This window comes from Drosophila sulfurigaster, chromosome 2L (genome assembly GCF_023558435.1).
Source record: "Drosophila sulfurigaster albostrigata strain 15112-1811.04 chromosome 2L, ASM2355843v2, whole genome shotgun sequence".
Lineage (NCBI taxonomy): Eukaryota > Metazoa > Arthropoda > Insecta > Diptera > Drosophilidae > Drosophila > Drosophila sulfurigaster.
In genome coordinates, this window is record NC_084881.1 from 12039226 (window position 1) to 12059793 (window position 20568).

General features: G+C 32.7%; 1 protein-coding gene and 1 long non-coding RNA gene across 4 annotated transcripts in view; both read right to left on the reverse strand.

Annotated features, from left to right (window-relative positions):
• Nucleotides 1–20214, reverse strand: part of LOC133835305 (scavenger receptor class B member 1) — a 30883-nt gene extending 10669 nt beyond the window's left edge. Inside the window, exon 1 of one of the 3 annotated variants that reach the window (XM_062265305.1) lies at nucleotides 20147–20214. In XM_062265305.1, coding sequence (XP_062121289.1) covers nucleotides 20147–20165 — 19 coding nt within the window. In that variant the 5' untranslated portion in view covers nucleotides 20166–20214. Of the gene's footprint in view, nucleotides 1–6566; nucleotides 7278–20146 lie in introns of those variants that run through there. The other 2 variants (XM_062265303.1, XM_062265306.1) reach the window with 2 other exon arrangements.
• LOC133850638 (uncharacterized) lies at nucleotides 14640–15673 on the reverse strand. The gene is made up of 3 exons (XR_009895674.1): nucleotides 15279–15673; nucleotides 15006–15146; nucleotides 14640–14944 (listed from the first exon to the last, which is right to left on the reverse strand). It is a non-coding gene; the product is annotated as an uncharacterized LOC133850638 (long non-coding RNA).
• Nucleotides 20215–20568: the final 354 nt, after the last annotated feature.

Below are 20568 nucleotides of genomic sequence, written 5' to 3' on the forward strand. Positions count from 1 at the left end.
TTCTATTATTATTATGATTGTTGTTAATTTATTAGATATTGTTGTGATCGTTGCAAAGTCAAAGCCAAACTAAATGTGCTTGAATTGTCAAGGGTCCCAAGTACCCTCGGCTACTTTCATTTCGCAGCGCAGCAAATATTAATTGCTTTTGCATACGCTTCCGAAGGGTATGCACGACTAAGCAGACAGCACAGCAAAGCAAACAAAATACTTTTATATATAATTTGTTTGATGACAAAGAAAATTGTTGTAGAATTTGAAGCTTGTATTTTGAACTTATTTTTGTCATTTGTATTCCATATTTGTATATGCAATTCAAATCAAATTAGTGCTTAATTATTGAACTTGAACTTGACTTGAAGTTTTTAATTCAATTTAATTGCATTGAGTTTCTTTTTATAAATTATTCTTAAAAAAGTATTCAGACTGCCAATTATTTCATTTATTAAAAATTCATAAATAAACGCGATTAGAAAGTGTGTAGCGAGTTCTAATTGATCAGATGATGAACGAATTGTTGTTGATCATTTTCGATAGCCGTTAATCAATAATTTGGCATGCACAGCACGAAGACAAATTTAGTGGCTAGGTGCAAACGACAAAGTTATAAACAAAGAGCGCTTCTGTCTGTCTGTTTGTCTGTCTATCTGACAGTCTATATATTGATTTGCCTGAAATCTTGATTATTTCTTTCAAAAATGCAAATGTTTAATGGCTTTGTTTGTTTGCCAAAATAACGAAAATATATTTGTCAGTTGGCTATTCGATTAATTCGATTATGTGCGGCACGTTCGCTTGGTGCGCCTGCCACCCACATTGTTTGTTTTCGGCCAACGAAAAGAATTTCGTGGGAATGTTGCCGCTAATTCGCAGTTGGAGCACGCAACGCACGCGTATCGACAACAACGGGCAACATCGATAGCGATAGCGATGGAGATAGCGATGACTGCCAAGTTCGTGTCTTAAGTCTTTTGTTTGCAAACAAAAAAGTTCGCTTGTAACATGTAAACAAAACAAAACAAAACAAAACAGGAAAATCAACAAGATTCTCTGTTGCGTCATTCTGATAAACTTCGATTAAAAAAAAAGGGGGCGGGCCTGGCTACCGTTGAACCTTTTGTGCGATCATCAGTTTTTTTTTTTGCTTTCTGCCAGATCTTCAATTAAGATTATCTATCGCTCATCGGAGTTCGCTGTTTGTTGATTGCTGTAGCCTGTAGGGCAAGTTCGTTTTGTTAAATTGGTTATAATCATTAGTTGAGCCCGCGCGCATATTGATTTATAATCGTGTTCAGCAATTGCGATCTCAGCAGAACCTGATCCAAATTTGAAGCTCTGATCTGACGTCACCAAAAGGTGACTGACCAATATTGAATTAAAACGAATTAAAGACACAAATTAGTAATTACGAAATTCATTGTGAGCGCATTTGCTATAATTATACATATTTAAAGTTGCATCTAACAACTTATAAAGTACAAGTAATGTTAAGTCATGAATTAATTACAAACATTCGCATTGATAACCTGATTAGCGGCATTTATTAAAGAAATTTATGAATAAACAATATCTGCAAGAACTCTTCAAATTAAGTGCTTTTCAATAGGCTGTTAGCGAATATATTTTTAGCTCGATAAATGCAAATTTGAAATTCTTGATAACATAATTATAAATGACATAAGCGAGATGCGAATCATTAAAAATCATGTTCTCCTTTTGAATTTCTTTTATGGAATTCATTCGCTTTTAGACCCACTTCATTTTTTCATATTTTTTACACATTTTCGTTTTCGTTTTTATTTATTTAATGGCCCATTTACTTTTTGGCTTCACACGCGATAAATGGCAATTCTTCATTGCTCAGCAAAATTGGCTAAACAATTTCTCTGCGATCGATGGCGATTGAGTAAAAAGCAAACAGAGAACAGCTGTTGGAATAGGAATGAATCATTGCAGCATTAGTCGATATTTATTTGCTCGCAATGATTTGGCAACTTTCGCAATGTACGTTAAGTAGTATGCTAAGCATCGAATGGGGGGAATTACCAAAAAGAGATATAGAAAGCAAGTATGCGAAGAGCTTCTATTGGATGTGACACGCTGAAGCTGACGAGTGTAAACAAAACTGACGCAAATTGATTATGCGACGACAGACAAGTAATTTTTACTGCAAGATGATGATTGCAACATTTCTGTTGCAGCAACATGTTGCAGCAGCAGCTGGGCAATAACTGCAAGCAAACATTTTTAATGAGTTTTATTTGTTGTACCGAGTATCTCTTGATTTTGCCTTTTTTTTTTGCTTATAACTTTTGCAGCAGCAATTGCCTAAAAAAGAAAATTGCAGCGAGAGGGAAAAGCTGACGCCCACTTTGCTGTCTGCTGTCTGCTGATGTTGCAAGAGCTGCTTCAACTTGAGTCTTGGGGGGGCATTACGAACATGTCTTTAAGTTGCCAAATGAAATTATAACCGATTGCAAAGAGTTAAAGAGTTGTTGCTGTTGTTAAGGACAGCGCAGAGAACTCTTAAAAGATTTCGCTAATAAATCCATTTTATGATACTTGCAACATATTATTATTATTATTACTATTCATGCCTAAACTTGTTACGGCATTTATTTTAGTAAGCATGATAAAAACTGTAGTATTTATGATTGCTGAGCATTTTATTGCAATTGGATAAAAATAGTAAATCCTATTTAAGAAATATTTCTGTTTGGAAAATTAAGCCTACTGCAATCTAGTATATTTTGACTTCTATGGTATATGTTGAATGTAGTACTTCATTGATATACTAAATATGTCTCTCGGTATATTTTTAGTGTTTTTGCTTTGGTTGACAATCGAATTAATCAATCAATTAATCGATATACCAAATAGGACTCTTGACATTTTTTAGTATTTTTGCAGTATATTGTTGGTATATTTTAAGAATACGAGCAGCTTTAAGTTGCCAAATAAAATGATAACTGATTGCGAAGATTTAAAGAGTTGTTGCTGTCGAGAACTCTTAAAAGATTTCGCTAATAAACCCATTTTATGATACTTGTATCAATTTCGTTGTTTTGTGTGTTGAAAGTTCGCACGAGTTGAAGTATTATGGTATTATTATTATGCATGCCTTAAACTTGTTTCGGCACTTAACTCAAATTCAACTCAGCTGGCGAATGGCTTACAATAGTTGAATCTCCCAGTTCGACATTCTATAAGCCAGAAATACAGCAAACAGCAAACAGCAACGAAAAAATAAACATACTCGAATGATGTCTGATGCGATCGATGATGTTCATGATGCGGCAGTGCGAACAGCGAAAAATACCACAAGATTTTTTTGTTTCGCCTTCTATTTATTATCAGCAATGAACCGCTTTTTTGCATAAATAATTATTGCAAATAAAAGACAAAAGACGAAGACGAAGCAACACGCGAGAAACTAAAAATATAAAATAAATACATAAACGATCGCTCTGGCAATCCTGTTTGGCCATGAACAGGCACTTTTATTGTATTGTAATTATTTATATTCAGTGTGAATATCATCGATTTGTGTTGTTGTTGTAGTTGTACTACGATCAATTAATGCGAGCAGAGTGCGAAACTTGTTCACAACCTGAAGATGATGCGAATGTCTACGAGGGGCGTCGCTTGAATTGTCTTTTGCGCGCTTCTGATTAATTAATTTGCAACAATCGATTTGCTAATTCTTTCGCCTGGTTTTGCCACTTTACTGCTATACGAAATATATGTTTCTTCCACTTGACATTAATTGCATTTGTTTTCTTAATATTCATTTATCTACAATTCATTGCGTACTTCATTCAATATTCGATATATATGATATTTATGTTTATTTATTTTCGACACTTTATTGGACGCACGTGTCAACTTTTATTTTGCTTTCAAAAATGCTTTGCATGCCAAATGATCTCTGCTACTTTTATGCGATCCAAATGATTTACGATCAAGATCATAAATAAATAAATCAGCTGTTTACTTTTTGATTTGTATTTTGTATTTTGTATTGCAATTTGTGAACTTTATCCACATCGTCAACGCCAACGCCAACGCGATCGCCTCGTGGCTCCAATTAGAAAAACAATTTCAATATTTACACAGCAATTAAAAGGCATTTAAAATATTATATCTCGTTGCGCTTTCACCTTTTAATGTTTCGTAGTAAAGTCGACCTGTTTAATTAGTAACTAGATCTAAAACCGAACAAACAATCTTTTTTTTTATGCCGACGACTAAACAAGTAAAAATCACACTCAATTGTGAACTACATTTGAATTAATTGCAATTATGCAAGAACTGGTTCAGCGTTTATCGCAATAAATAGATCACATCGAAGGCTCTCATTAGCTAGTCGAGGCTCTTCCCGTAAATCACAAATTAAAACACACACACACACTCTCAAATTTCACTTTCATATCACATTTCGAACTTGAATTTCCATTTCGAGCGCAAATTTTTGCGTTGTATTGAAGGTTTATCTGTTTGTATAGGAATTTATTCTAGATCAGCAAGGGAAACAAAAATTATATTTATAAAAGATTTGATCACTTTTAGTGTGTTACTCAAAGAATATTTTGGAATTATTGAGAGTATTTTTTATACAAATTAAGTATTCTAAATTGTCTTGATATTTATCATTTCACTATATTTCACCCTCACTCCAATAAATTTTAGGTATTAAAAGTATTTTCACTTCTGATATAAATCAATTATTCAGCAAAATAAAAATAACAAAGATTAATTTTAGATTTACAACAGAAACTAAAACTACACTTGATTAATGTGTGATAATTACTCAAATACAAATCAATTAATCAGGAAAATAAAGAAATTGAAATGCGTTATATATCAATAAGAAAAACACAAATCATATTCATTATCTAATTACTCTATTTTAACTACACTCAAATACAATTCAATAATTATTTTGAGTTTAATTATTGTCCAGTTTTATTCATACAAATAAATTATTCAGAAAAATATATATATATATGTAATGATAATTTAATTTAATAAGCTTAAGTACACATCATTAAAGCTCCAGAACTACTGAGATAAACAGTAATAAAAATAAAGATAGTATTGATGATTATTTTTAGCTTTATGCTAAAATGAAGCAATAATAAAATCGATCTGTAATTTTATTCCGTCAGAGTATCTCCACTTCAGTGTAATTAAATTGCTCAAGTAATCATATCTCTTTATCAATTTTCGTACACAATGTCATTAAACTACCTCAGCTTTCAGCTCCTCCGCCCGGCAAAAGCTACACACAATACTATCTATATCTACTATATAAACGGTTGTCGTCCGTTTCTTCGTTTCTGCGCATATCCAAAAACAATACATGTGTAGATATATTTTTATTGTTTATTTTATTTTATTATTTTGATTTGAAGTTTTTTTGTGTTCATTGTTCATACAGTTTTTTTTTTTTATTGAGCAGCATTTATAAGGAAGTAAATCTATACAGACATCAACTAATTGCGTTCGATTATTATTATTCGTTTCTTGTGATTTCTTGTTGAGTTTTCGACAGCATTTTGTATTTATTTTTCTTTATAGAATTTATTTATTACCGATTCGCCGATTCGCTTTATGTTAGTTGTGAGCACTTTTTTGGATTTTCTTCGCTTCTCTTTTTCGCGTTTAATTTGCTGTGTAAATAAAGAACTACTACCAAAGAAATAAAAAAAAATGTGCGAAATTCGTGTTGTTCTTGACTTTTGAAAGAAACGCGCGCTTGAGATGTTTTCGATGTTTTTTCTTCTTCCAGCGCATTTAATCGCATTTCGTACATGTTTTTCAGTATATGGTTAGATTGGGGTGTTAATGAAGGTGAGATGCGGTAGCAACAGAGCTAGCACAGAGGTCGCAATCACAAAACGAAAGCAACAACTGCAAAACATGTGCAACAAGCCCCTCAAAGTGCTGTAAAAGTCGCTGGCGTTTTAAAACGCGCCAAAAACGCGCAGAGAAGGAAAAACAAATAATGCACATAGAAGTAAACTTGTATTGACTTCTAGGATTTGTAGCATTTGGTCAAGTTCAATGTTAAAGCGAGTGCGACTTTGCGTTTTTATATATTTATTTATTTGGTTGTTGTGCATTTTTGATTTAATTTGATTGTTTGGTTTTTTAGGTTTTGTCGGTTTTTTTGGTTTTGTTCGGTTTTTTTTTTGTTAGCTTTTTTGTATTTCTCGCTGTATTGACTGACGACGAGAGTTCGAGAAGAAGTGCAAACTGTGTCAGTGTCAAAGAGTTGGCTAATCAAGTGCTATGCTAAACAGCGACAATGTTTGTTCCGCGTGGCGTTTTGTCCGAAACGCGACAAAGCACATTTTCATAATTAATGCAAAGCAAATGCTGATGCTGATGCGGCTGCTGATGCGAGATTTTGGGCCATAATTGATCAATGATTAATGAATTGAATGAATATTAGATTTCAAGACGAAACTTCGAGAAGTCGCACACAACAATCATAAAAAAAAACACCTTAAACACTTCCACTTAGTACTTTTCGATCGTTGTTAATTCGGCACTTGACTTACGTGTGGGTGATCGAGCATTGCGTTTGCCATGATGCTGCTCATTGAAGAAGCTGCCCAGTATATCGATGGGCTTCATCGAGCGATTCGCTTTGAGACTCTTGCGACGCTGAGCGCGTTGCAGAGCCGCCAGCACAGCTCCAGCTCCAGTTCCAGTTGCATCCGAGTCTGGCAAGGATGCGGCTGATTGGGCAACAGCAGCTAAAGGAGCAGCGACTCCAGTTGCATTTGTTGTTGTTGTTGTTATTGTTGTTGTTGTTGGCAGAGGGGCTTCCTCGTCGCTAACACATACGGCACTGTAGCGACGCGCAAACATTTTGCCAAAGTCCTTCATTATTGCATTTGCTTAATAAGTTCGAACGATAAAAAACACTGCAGATTTCTTTTTACTTCTTTTCTGTTTTTCTGTTTTTTCTGTTAAACGCGGCGGCACTTGAAAACTTTATTCGCTGCGGCAGCTCCTTAAAAATCAATTAACACTTGGCCAGTAATACTCGTAAAAATAACATTTAGTTTGTATGTTTGTTTGCTTGTTGTATAATAAACATCGAGTGCGAGTTTGCGATCAATCAATCATCAATAATCTTATCTTTTGTTGTAGCTTAACTAAGTATCTAAGTATCTTGTATCTTTGTATCTTTATCCTACTTGTATAACTTGGGATTGGGCCTAAGCGCGTTTGCGTCCGTTCGCTGGCGTTGCTCGCTTATGAATGAAAACCCGGACGTGCGACACTCGCACCAGGTAAAGTTACGGCTTTCAATTTCCACAGTACGCGATCGCGTTTTTACTTGTCCGTCAACTCAACTCAAGACAAGTCTCTTGCTCTTGCTCTCTCTCTCTAGCTCTCTTTCTGCGCTGCGCTCTCTTTAGGGTTTCTCGCTCGCTCTCACTCTCGCTTGCGTTACGTTACGTTACGCTACGCTACGTTACGTGACGTTATGCTCAGCTCAGCACAGCTCAGCTCAGCTGTTGTGCTTTGTTTTGAGCCGGTCTGCTCTTCAGAAAGCAGCTTCTGCTCGCATGATTCTCAGATCTGATGTTGTTGCTGTTGTTGTTGTTGTCGACATCAAAAAAAGGCTGTAAACTCGTTTTTGGCGACGTTTCGCATTTTGGGGAAATACCACTCGCTATTTGATCGTAAATGCGGCTACTTCAGTAGTGTCTACGCCAACATTACTCATACGACGCGTGGTCTCTCTCAGCATGGAAAACTTTTCAAAGCGTTTTTACATATTGCGGTCACAGCAGTTGTGCGGCGTATGTAGTATGTGCCAGACATCTAAATACGCAATTTCAATCAAGTTTATGGCTCGTCTCGCTTAGTTTTTCCTTTTTTTTTTGTGTCTCTTGTCTTTCAGACACTAAACAATAAAAAACTCAATCACCTTCAGTTTTGCATGCAGCAGAAGATGTTGCTTTTTATGCCATCATCTTCTTTTTTTGTCGATTCTAATTCAGTTCGAAATTTCTCGACTTTGGTTTCGATTTCCATCGATACCGCCCATTTCTATACAGAGAATCTGAGCAAATATTTTGAGTATTTGCAGTGCTATTTTTTGATTGAGGGGGCTCGACGACTGCAAGTGCCTTGATTGAGGGTTTTGCCAAACAATCACGAGTATCAATCATAGCTGCTGAAAGGCCCGACTCAACTTGAACAGAAGCTTGGCTTAATCAAGCGACACTTCCTGTTTTGGCCAATAGCAATTGCTTTGTGCTTTATCTTAGGTGTAAACATAGCTATTATATGAATCGAGTTTTCTCTTATTGATTATTGACTGCGAATGCATTTGACAAGCACAATAATCGCGTGAGAACATTCGCTAGTCATATTTCTTTAATCAGCATTAACTGAGAATTCAATTTGCACAAATTTCAAATACTTTTTTGTATTTTTCTTGTTTCTTGTTGCATACTTTTGGAGCATTTGGCACTGTCTGAAACTGATTTATTTTTACTATTTATTTAGAATGTGACTAATCTTTACAATTAATAATATTAATAATTATTGTTTTATTAAATGTAGAACCTAATCCCTTGAGTCTAAAATGAGGGTCGAGGTTGATTAGATGAGCTCAAGCTTTAGCATGTATAAGCTTTAATTTCCATTATATTTTATATTCAATAACATGTAATTAAAAAGCTAAATATAATGCTGGAATCATCATCAAATTAATTGAATTTAAGTTACAAATGTGTTGTAATAAAAATGCAAACAACATTGCAACTATTTAGATATGCACGAATGAAATTTAATAGTATAATCAAATAAGAAAGCTTCAGCGAGTGTGCTCAACTGTTAGACACTTGCTACGTATTTAAAATAAAACCATATTCAACAAATTTACTAAAAGTATACCGCAAAAATAGTAAAATATACCGTATAGTCACAATGTACCACAAAGGACAAAATATACAAGATTCTAAATTGTTTTTTGTTATAGAAAAATATTTCTTAAATAACTTTTGATCGCAACCGAATTTTCAGGAATCACATATGAGAGAATCCTTGTGTCTGTTTCATATATGTATGTATGATATGTATGTATTTCCTGCAGGCACAAAGTTATAATAGCCTTCTAAAATAAATTGACTGTTAATTTCTGATAATATTTCAAGGTTCACTTTACACAAATTAATACAAATTGAAATCAAATCAATCAGCTTTATACTCGTATTTCTGGTATAGTTTTTACCGCAAATATATTTCGATAAATTTGTCTAGAGTCAGTATAATCAGTATAAATAACAACTTATTTTTTTGTTGTTAAGTTGCATTGCATGCAAAATTATGCCATTGAACTTGACTTTGCAATTGGCCGCTTGCAATAAAACAAAACATATAATTAAATTGTTGTTATTCATGAATATTGAATATTTTGTTGACTTTTTTCGTTTGTTCATAATTGTTATAAATAAATGGGAGTAAGAGAGAGAGAGAGAGAGAGTAGATGAGGATGCTTTAATCAATTTCCGCATTAACAAATCGATTGCCGTTAATCTTTGACTCATAGGCAGGTAACAATAACAATAACATTAACAATAACAAATAGGCAAAAAAAAACACACACAACGACAATAGCAAACGCGGCAAGTTTGTTAATCTGTCCCAAAAGAGATGTCAATTCATTCCCATTGTCTGATTTGTCTGCTCTATGAGCATTCAGTTGTTGGCCACAAAGTCATATAGCCAGTTAAGACAGTTAGCCAGTTAGTCAGTTGGCAAGATGACCTTGCCCAAAGGCTACTGAACTCACTCTTTGACATCACAAAAGCCAGCCCATGCAAAGCTATCAATAAATTAACAAAATTCGCTGCGAAACAATTTGTGGGTGTCACGTGTAAACACGCTTCGATTGCTATGACTACAAAAATACCCTCTACTTAAGAGTTAGACTCGTTGCAAATCGATTGTAAGCTGCACTTTAGTACGATGAAATTTCGACTAGAAAATGTCCTTCTTGCATTGTTGCCAAATTTCAGTAACATTGAATTTAACTTTGAAGAGATTATGAATCTATTTTGATACTTATTTGTTAAAAATTTCTATTTAAATGCCTGTTTTGCTAGTATTCAAGTATTTAAATTTAACTTAAATAAAATTCAGCCATAAATCGAAACTGAAACTTTAGAACTGCAATTTTATATTCTGCATCGATGTTTTATTGTAATTCCATACAAAACGGTTATGAATTAAATAAAATAGGCATAGCTACAATTATATTTTTTAGAAAGTTTTAGAATGGAATATATCTATGAGCTGGAAAACAATAATAAATAAGCATTAAAAAGTTATCAATTATATAAACTGTTACTATGTGAAACTTGAATCAATTTAAGAATGTATTAATCATCACAAAAACTAAAAGAATAGAAATAACCAAGAAATAAGAATGAATAATTATGAACAAACCCAAAAAAAATAAATCAGAGGTATCCGAATTTTATAGTTCTTCCGTAAATTAGAATATGTTACAATATGTTATCGATAAAATTGTTTAATTTCATCTAAATGTTTGTTTAAAAAAATGAAGACATGTGAAGTTTTATATATTTTCTATAAAGCGTTGGTATGTCGATAACAAATGGTTTACATTTTGAAAAGCTGTCATTTAATTACAGTCCAACTATGGAAAACTTGAATTTATGCAAGTATATATGAATCAGATGGATAAAGAATAAATAATAATAAAAAATAACTACTTGATTTAGAATAAAGAAAAGAATTAAGTCTAAAAAAGCAGAGTTTATATTATTAAATTTTCTGGTTAGTTATTTTTGCCAATATGTTGTCAACAAATATATATATAGATATATAAATATAAGACAATAGTAGTTGTAGTTCAATAGTATATTTCCTGAAATGTTTCAGATAGAACAAGATATCGATAACATAAATTTATCTTAATGAAGAAATTTAAATTTTCTTGAAACCTTTGGAATGTAATAAGTTTAAGTGATTGATTTTTCTTTTAGATTTTAGATTTATTAAGTAATTGAACCAGTACAGCAATAAAGTATCATAACAGCACATTCTAAGAAAAAAATGAACGTAGAAGTTATTGATAACATTTTTCAATCCCAATTTTATGCCAAATATTATATTAGATGATCCTGTTTTGCTAATTGGAATAATGTGAACCTGATGTGATGGCGACACACACAACGCAAAACGTGATAAGATCGTATAATAATTGTTTATCGAGCTATTTTCTAGAATGCATTTAAAGTTAGTTATTGCTAATTAATTGCATTGGCAATTTGTTCAGTGCAGTCTCGCAGAGTCTGGCGAGTCCAAGCGATCTAATATAGAATCATTAAGTATTATTGCTGAAGTAAGTATGAAGTGAAATGCACTGAAACGAAATGTGTTATTGATATGATATGAGTTGGCGTTAATTGTTTTTCACTCGCATAGCATGGCTTGAGATATAGATTGAGATCAGAGATCCCCGCGTTCGCAGAACGTTAATTGGCCAAGAGAGCTGCATCGGATTTAGATCCGGGCATTTCAATCAAATAATAATTAGCTCACTTTGATGGCTAATTCGCACTTGTTAATCATTAGTCAGCTGTTATTGTCGTTTTGATTTCACTTTGATTAATTGCGACTTGTGCATTAGCCAATCGCATGCTTGGAATGCAACTACGACTGCAATTGCAATTGAAACTCCAACTGCATCATCTCGAAGGGTTCACAACTGGGGGTCAACTGTTATTAGCCATATCGGTGATCTCACATTATCATTATCTATTATCCATTGCACATTCTCATCACCATTATCATTAGTCTGTCCTGCTCTGACGTCATTGCGCCCCAGAAATAATCCCATAATATAATATCGGACTTTCACGCCCAAATTGCGTTCGTGATCGTTTTATCGTCTCATGTTTTATTGATTTTCCACTGAGACTGAGACTTTGCCATTTAATCGATAGTATTGCTCTAAGCCCGAAATAGCAAATGAAAAAAATTCCATTTAATTTGGACACATTATTATACAAAAGTTCAATTGTTCATTTGAAAGTGTTAAGCAGACAAGTGCAATTTAAATGGGACACAGAACTTAGAGAATTACAATAAAAAAACTATCAAATAAACGAAAACAATTCAAACTACAACAAAACTAAAAACAAATCAAAACAATAGAAATAACCAAAAGCTTAATGAAAGCAATTTAAAAATCATTTAAGCTAATTTGGGTTAAGTACACAACATTTATTATGGGTTCAAGAGTCGTGTAATTGATACATTTGAAAAACTTAATAACTATATTTCCATTCATTTTAAACTATGTAATTTAAAGCCATCAAAACAATAATTAATATAGGAAATTTTGTGTTTCTGTGTCTTACAATTATTCAATTAAATTCAATAATATTCTCTTTATTTATCTATTAAAATCATTTTCTAAACGTTGATTATTCATTGATCAATTTAAATTTGAATTTAAGTTTTCAAACCATCAATTATAATTTGAAAATTTTGTATTTGATATTTGGAAAACAATTTATAAAATCAGTTTTATTATCGAGTTTTATAAGTTCACAATAGTCATAAAAAATTGAATCATTTTAATTTGAATTTCATTTTTGTGTCATATAAAATATATGTAAATTTATTGTTGTGTAATATTTTTATTGTAGGTGGTATGTGTTAGTATATTAAGCAGTGAGCAATAAAACAATATTACTTAATTCCTATGAATAAAAGATCTCAGATGAATCTATTGCTTGTGGCTAAAATAATATCAAATATTTGAGAAGTTGAATATTAAGAATATAGAATAAAACTGTCAACAAGCATTTAATAATAATATTTATGAATTTAAACATGACAATTTTCAACAATTTTATTTCCTGACGAGTTCTTAACGAGCAGACAAGATGGATTGACCCATAAAAAAGGGGAATACCTCATTAGAAATTCAAATTTATTTATGGATCTAAGATCTAAGAACTTTTAATCCACAACATTCTTCACATTGCAAAAACCAGTCTCTGTGTTTGTATTTGCGTCTTAAAAAGGCAAAACAAATATAATACCAAAGCAGTTAAATGAATTTCCCAAAAAAATATACAACAAGTAAGACTGTTGAGTATGCTCGACTTTGAGAAACTCGCTACCCATTATTCTTAAAATATACAAAATTAATGCACTGTAAAAATACTAAAATATACTAAAGGCTACATTTGGATTATTTAAATTTATATTATATTTAGTATTATATTCAAAATATATTATAAAGTGCGAAATATACCAGATTGTCCAAATTCTCAGGAATCCTAGATACTATTGTTATTATTATATGCATGTATGTACCATCAATATTTTTTAAAATGCCTAATAACCTTATTCTTAAAATATACCAAAATAACATACCACAAAAATTCTAAAATTAAAAATCAAATGTAAAATTTTGTATATTGTAAAATATACCATATTGTTAGTCAAAGTAACTAAGAAGACACAAAATTATAATACCCTTTGGGTAGCTAATATAAATACAAATTTCTTTTAATTTAAATCTGGTTTAAAATTAACATACTCAACGGACTGTGGGGATATCCCATCAATCTTTTGTAAAATGCCTAGTAACCTCTTTTCGTGAAGATTTTGATGAAATTTCGTTGCAATACTGAATCATTATCTCTGTGAAATCATCAGTTTGATTAGCAAAGACTCTATTTATATGCATGTTAGGGGAGAACTTGTTTGCAATAGTTCCAGTTATCAGTTGTCGGTTGTCTGTTGCCTGTTGCCAGCTGAACACACAATAATGATGCGGATGATTAAGAGAAATTAACTGGCATATCAATAATAATAATAAGCTCGTCGAGTTTATGCAATATCGTAATTCGATGGCATGCAAATTTGAGCAATGATCGAGCACAATTTCGAAATGCCAAGCGCCAAATATGCAATTGATAAAATATAGTTAATAGGGTGAATACCCAATACTTATCGACCAGAACTTTGACTTATGGCATGTGGAATACACGTGCATCTAATAACGAACTACACAATCTGTATCTTTATGACTGTATCTGCATCTGTATATGCATCTGTATCTGTATCTGTACAGTGTACACGCTGTAATTAATGTTAGTTTCAGTCGCAGATTCTGTAGTCCGATTTCTTGATTTTTCCTTTCAAGTGCAGCGGGGTAATTAAAAATGCCACGACAATGTCGTTCGCCGGTGATTTTTCTGTAAGTTGAATTCCGTTCCGGTTTTCCGTCTACTAATCAACGTAAAGTCAATGCGTAACGCATAAACATGTGTCGATTCAGAGTTATAGATATCATAGATACAAGATATGTCACTAGTTGGCATTAAATATCCATCCAACCATCCATGGAGTCAGCCTTTTTTCACGTGCTCTGTCTGTGTGGGCAACCTTCGCTTATTACGATGTCGAGCACACACAACACACAACAGACATTGTATCTCTTGCTGTCTGTCTGCAGTTGTCTTTTAATTGCTTAACCCGAGATCAGTTTACAGTCAAAGTGTCGAGTCATGCCGGTGTGAAGGAACAGCCAGACAACAACAATTAAAAAAAAAAAAGAAATACAGACAAGAGCAAGAAACAAATAAATAACATTTAAATTTTAAGCATATATTTATGAATATTTAACACAAATCTTAATGATAATTGAGCTATGACAGCAACAACAAGAACAACAACAACAACTGGCAATAATAACATTAACAAATTACAATGGAATTTCACAATATTCGTATATAAAACGCACGTATGAAACTTGTTCGTTATTCACTTAGGATCGCGTTTTGAATCGGACTCTGTCCCAGGTCGGGCCTCTCAATAATATTCAACGCCTTCGTCATACGTTGCTCTCTTGACTCAGCGGTTTCTTGCAAACAAATACAAATATACATATCTATGAGTGTTGGTTTTTTGACTTATTGGCTTACTAATTTATAAATGTTCGGCGATATTCATGCCACAAGTATATATTTTTGGCAATTAAGTATCAAATTTATATAGCTGCTAGACATTTAAAAGCGATCCTTAAATCATCGCACAAAACACTTCCTAGTAAGTTGTTGTAAAACCTAGCGAAAGATTAATGATAATATCAAAGACTGAAGACTTACTCTTGCAGTTGTAAGATTAATGATACATAATTGTGGCACTGTGTGGTACACAAATGTGTCGACAAATCGACAAACTAAATCAGACTTTACCTTGAAGAGGTTTTAGCTCGATAAAGTCCAATTGTGAGCGTCACTAATGATCAACCAGTCAACGAGAGTCGAACTCGCATTGCATTGGGGGATTCAACGAACTGGAGTCCAAAGATCACTTCCCGATCAATAACTCGAACTTCAAGTACTAATTCATACAATGTTCGCTGATGACGTTCTCCACGTTCTCAGACGCTCTTCTAAGCGCACACTCACGATAACTCGACGATAATTTCATTTACTCCACAGACGACAAAGTCAGCCACTTGGTAACAACATCCTCCTGATTAGAACCGAGTCTCAACACACAACCACAACCACAGCCACAGTCACAACAACAGCAAAAGTTCGAGTAAAAATAAATTAAACGACGCACTTTTTTTTTGCGCTGTTCTGTTTTGTATTTGAATTCGACAGCTAATCGTGAATTGGCAGAAAAACATCCACAGCAATGAGTTGCGAATTGTTTTCTGTGTGTGTTTTAGCATATGTGAATCAGAAACGGGAAACGGGAGAGAACTTCTGGTTTTTACGCATGTATTTCAGGATTTAATATATTCTACGTAGTATGTAGGTGTCAAAGGCCCGACTTAAGCATAATATAATATATGGCAGTAGGAATTCGTCATGACTACCAAATACTCTAGACAGATAAGTATTTATCCTGTTTGAGTAAATAACTACAGAATTTCAATATTACAAAAATTCTGATGAAAAGAAATAGATTTCTTAGTTATCGTGTTCATATTAATGTTAAGTTATGTTTACACAGAAATAAGAATTACATTCTTTAAACTACATAGAAAAAATTTGAGTTTGGGAAGTTTTCAAATTATTGACACACTTACATATCTTCTTTTCGATTGAAATACAAGTATCTTGTGAAAAGATAAACGATTAAGAAATCTACAATCGAGTGTGATCTAAGATCTATAGTATTAATTGATCTATGGGCTCATCACAAGACGCTGGCACACAATCGTTGTCAGAAGAATGATGATGAAATACAAGACAAGCTATACTTTTTCTTAGACGCTCCAGTGTTGGAGCTTAAACGCAACATCGTTGATGCCTGGGACGAGATGCGATTAGAATATCCTAAGTTTCTTATTGGCACTTCGGTGCCGGCAGAGCAAAAACGTTCAGTATTACAATTTAAATATACCAATTGAAAAATACTAAAATAAACCGATATACATATTTGGTACATTTGTTAACATTACAAAATTTAGCTATATATCTTACTATAGTCTCTATGAAGTATTTTTATGGACAGATGGACAGTCGGAAGTTGTTTAAGAATAAATATGATTTATGTGGTCGGAGATGCTCCCGTAACTTGTATTTCCTATCGGCAAAATTGTATAACATTTTTCCACCCTTTACATAGAGTGTAAAAGTATTTCCTTAAATATAAAATATTGCTCATGTTTTTGTTTTCTTGCTTTAAGAATTTATTTTATGAGTTCAATTTTAACACATTTTCAATTTAAATCAATTTTTGCCAGCCTTTTTCTTTCCCCACTTTTCTATGAATATGTTACAAGGTTAAAAAGTTAAAAGTTATTTTTAAATATTCTAAATGTAAGAATTGTTCGGGATTATGAAAGACGCTGTTTACAACATAAAACAAATTGGAAGTCTATCCAGAGATAGCTTTATTTAATTATGTAATTTAATATGTAAATTCTGATACTAATTAACAAACAAACAACTGCTATCAAATCTATTCTATCTAATCGTTTTTAAATATACAAATCTATTTTGAAATCAAAATTAATCCAAAATATATTAATGACTAACATCAATGTTTATTATACTCTGCGAATGGCATTACCAGCATTAGCATTATGTAAGCGAACGTTTAAAAATAAAAGTGTATTTAAAATGTTATTGCTCCCTTGTGCTTCTTCCCGTGACATAAATTGCAGGCGAAATGATGATACCCTTGTTGCTTCCTTTTTTGTTGAATATTTATAAGGCATAAAAATGATATATGTGCACGTGCAAAGAGGAACTGGATGAAATAAAACAAGTAAGTCGAGTGTAATCGACTGTGAGATACCCGCTACCCATTTTGAGTAAAAGCAAAATATTGCGGTATTATTCTCAAAATGTCCCGACTGAATATACCACAAAAATACTAATAATATATCAAAAAATATATATTTGGTATATTAATATGAAACTATTCAAGATATACTATAGAGTGCTCTATACCAAAGCAACTAAGCGCTTTTGCCCATACAAAAGTAGTTCTTTAATAACTTCGACAATTTTTTCCTGATCGCAACAAAATTTTATTAGACCACGGTTATTATTGTACTATATATGCATACCAAAATTCACGACACAGACTTAATTTGCGTAGAAACATAACAAATGCTGTCGAAAAATATAGCTCTATCTCTTTGTAGATCTATGTAGGTGTTCATACGGACAGACAGACAGACGGACAGATGGACATGGCTAGATCTCAGCTGTTGACGCTGATCAAGAATATATATATATATATATACTTTATAGGGTGGAGAGATGCCTCCTTCTACCTGTTACATATATTTCCTGCCGGCACAAAGTCATAATACCCTTCTACCCTATGCGTAGCGGGTATAAAAATACTTAAGAGTGTTTGCTGTACTGTGCTGAGCTGGAGCCGAAAGGCGAAACCTTGTAACACTTTTATCATCGAACTCGACGAATTTGTCATCGAGCGAAGCACGAGCAAACAAAAACAGTTGGATGGCAGGTGCCCGATGTCGAAGGTATTATTAAGTATTATGTCTGTGGTTCATGCCCGCCCAAGTTCAAGTTCACGATCAAGTACAGTGTGTACTCGCACACATTTAATCAATTATGAACAACAATCAAAATATTTTATGGCCAACATGCAATTTACACGCAATTAAAAGCCAACTAAATTTATGTATTTTATGTATGAAATGTGTAAAATATGTAATTACAAGTGGAAAACAAAAAAGTCAAGCATAATGAAGGCATTTCGCTGCTACCAAAAAAAAGACGAAAAAACGAATAAAAAAAAACGTAAATAAATAAAGCCATAAACGGTGTAAACCAGCTCTAATTATATGGCCAGGGCTTAAAGTCACACGCCTCTTGCTTTGCCTCTCCTCCTCCGCTGTGGCCCCCAAAGGCATTTGACACATTAGTTAAGCAAATCGACTTGGCCATTTAATTAGCATGACGAAGTGTGACAATCTATACTATAATTTTTATAGGCATCACATATCACACACACACACACACACACAGACAATCACACACATAATGCATCGAGTTGCTTGAAATCATTGAACTGTAGATGCTTTAAGGTCAGTTGGATGAATGTTCAGTTAGATTTCGAAAAGAGTTTTAAGGCTGTCATTGACATATTCATATTTATCATTTAATAATTAGCAATTGTTGTTACACTCTTTATGTTGACATAATTTTTGTTTTGTATTGGGTAATCAGTATTTGCAATTATGTCTTTTATAATAGCACATTGTTATTCATTTAATATAGCTCAGTGAATATTTATTTAGGATAACATAATTTAGGACTCACTAGAAACAACACATCAACTTTAATTGCCAAATACATTTAATTCAATAAATTTCGACCACAATTCATTTAGTTGATTTAAGTGATATAATAATGATAATAATAATTATTTAATATATGCAAATTTATGGCTTTCAGATTACAATTACAGATGCAATTAAAAAAAAAGAAATTAGAATACGATTAAATTGGTTAAATATCTTGATCTATAAAAAATAAGATCACTAACTGTTGTCTGACTGCAGTAATAATTAGCATTGGCAACAAATAACTGCGATTAAGATTTAAAGTTAAGATTTAAAGTTCACTTTCACGTTTATTTCCCCATTCGAAAGTCCATTGAGAACACTTTGTTAACACCTCAATAATAAGGAAATCAAATATTTGCACTCTTTATTGACTTAATTAAATCATGCTTTACACTTTTTTTCGTTGCCGTTGACAACGTTGATTGTTTAATTGCCATAATCTTGGCGTAGATCAGTTACGTTCGATGGATGAGCTGTGTCAATTAATGCATCGATAATCAATACTGAATGATGATGTTTAAATACATCATTTAAACGAGATTTTTGAAAGTGCCTCTCTCGAGATAACTCGAGATTGATGCATAACACAGCTTATTAATTTATTTATACTTTTTGTCACTTTTTTGTGTGTATATAACATTTTATTTGCTGATTTGTATTTGAAGTTCACATGGTTCAACGCAGATTTGCATTATACAACAGCAAAGTCAGAGGTCTTGACAGATTGTCGCCGAGATCAATGCACTGAGAACGGTTTCAAAAATCTGCCACAATTTTACAATCGAACAAATAGAAACCTAGGTTAAGGTTTTAAGATCTCAATGGATATTATAATCGATAAAAGTTAATATATTTTAAATAGATAATACCAAATATATCGATTGACTGTCTGGAGAAAACGTAAAATATTAAATAAATTTTTCGATTTTTTAGTATGTTTCTTTTGTTGATCAATAAGCATCAAAAATACTAATGAGTATTAATACAAAAATAGTTCTCTTTTCTTTATAATAAACTACATAAACAAAGACCGAAATGAGTGGAAATAATAAAACAAGCAACTAATAAAAATAGTACCAGGAAAATAATGACCGAGTAGGTAGTACTAAATTGAGCTTCTAGATTATATAAGACAAGTCTGTCACGTTTATGGACCATTAAAAAACAATAAAAATCTCATATGCATACAAGTATTTACACTTGAATCATGAAAATCATTTTATATGATATAAAATGAAATATGTACAATAAAGGTAATATATAAAATATACTCACATTTTGGTATTGAGAACATATTGTGCAGCTTTCTCACAAATTCACAATTGATTAAATGTTTGCCTATTACAAAATATTGTTATCACAGCGGAATTACGAAAATTTGAAGATTTGCCCGTTGAAGCTGGCAGCTGCCAGCAATCGAATGAATTGAAATGATTTTTTTTTTTAAATAAAATTCTGTTAATGCATACAAATACTTGCATAAGTGTGTGTGTGTGTGTATACTTGTTGCAGTAACTGTGTATTTGTATATAATCTGTTACGAGAGAAGCTTTTTGAGAGCGTCGAATTGGAACGTCATGTGTCTTATCAGAATCGTGACTGATGATGAGCACAGGACAGACAGCCAGACAGATGAACGGACAGACAGACAGACGGACAGAAGGAAATACGATTGGAAGGAATGACAGACTGCAGTG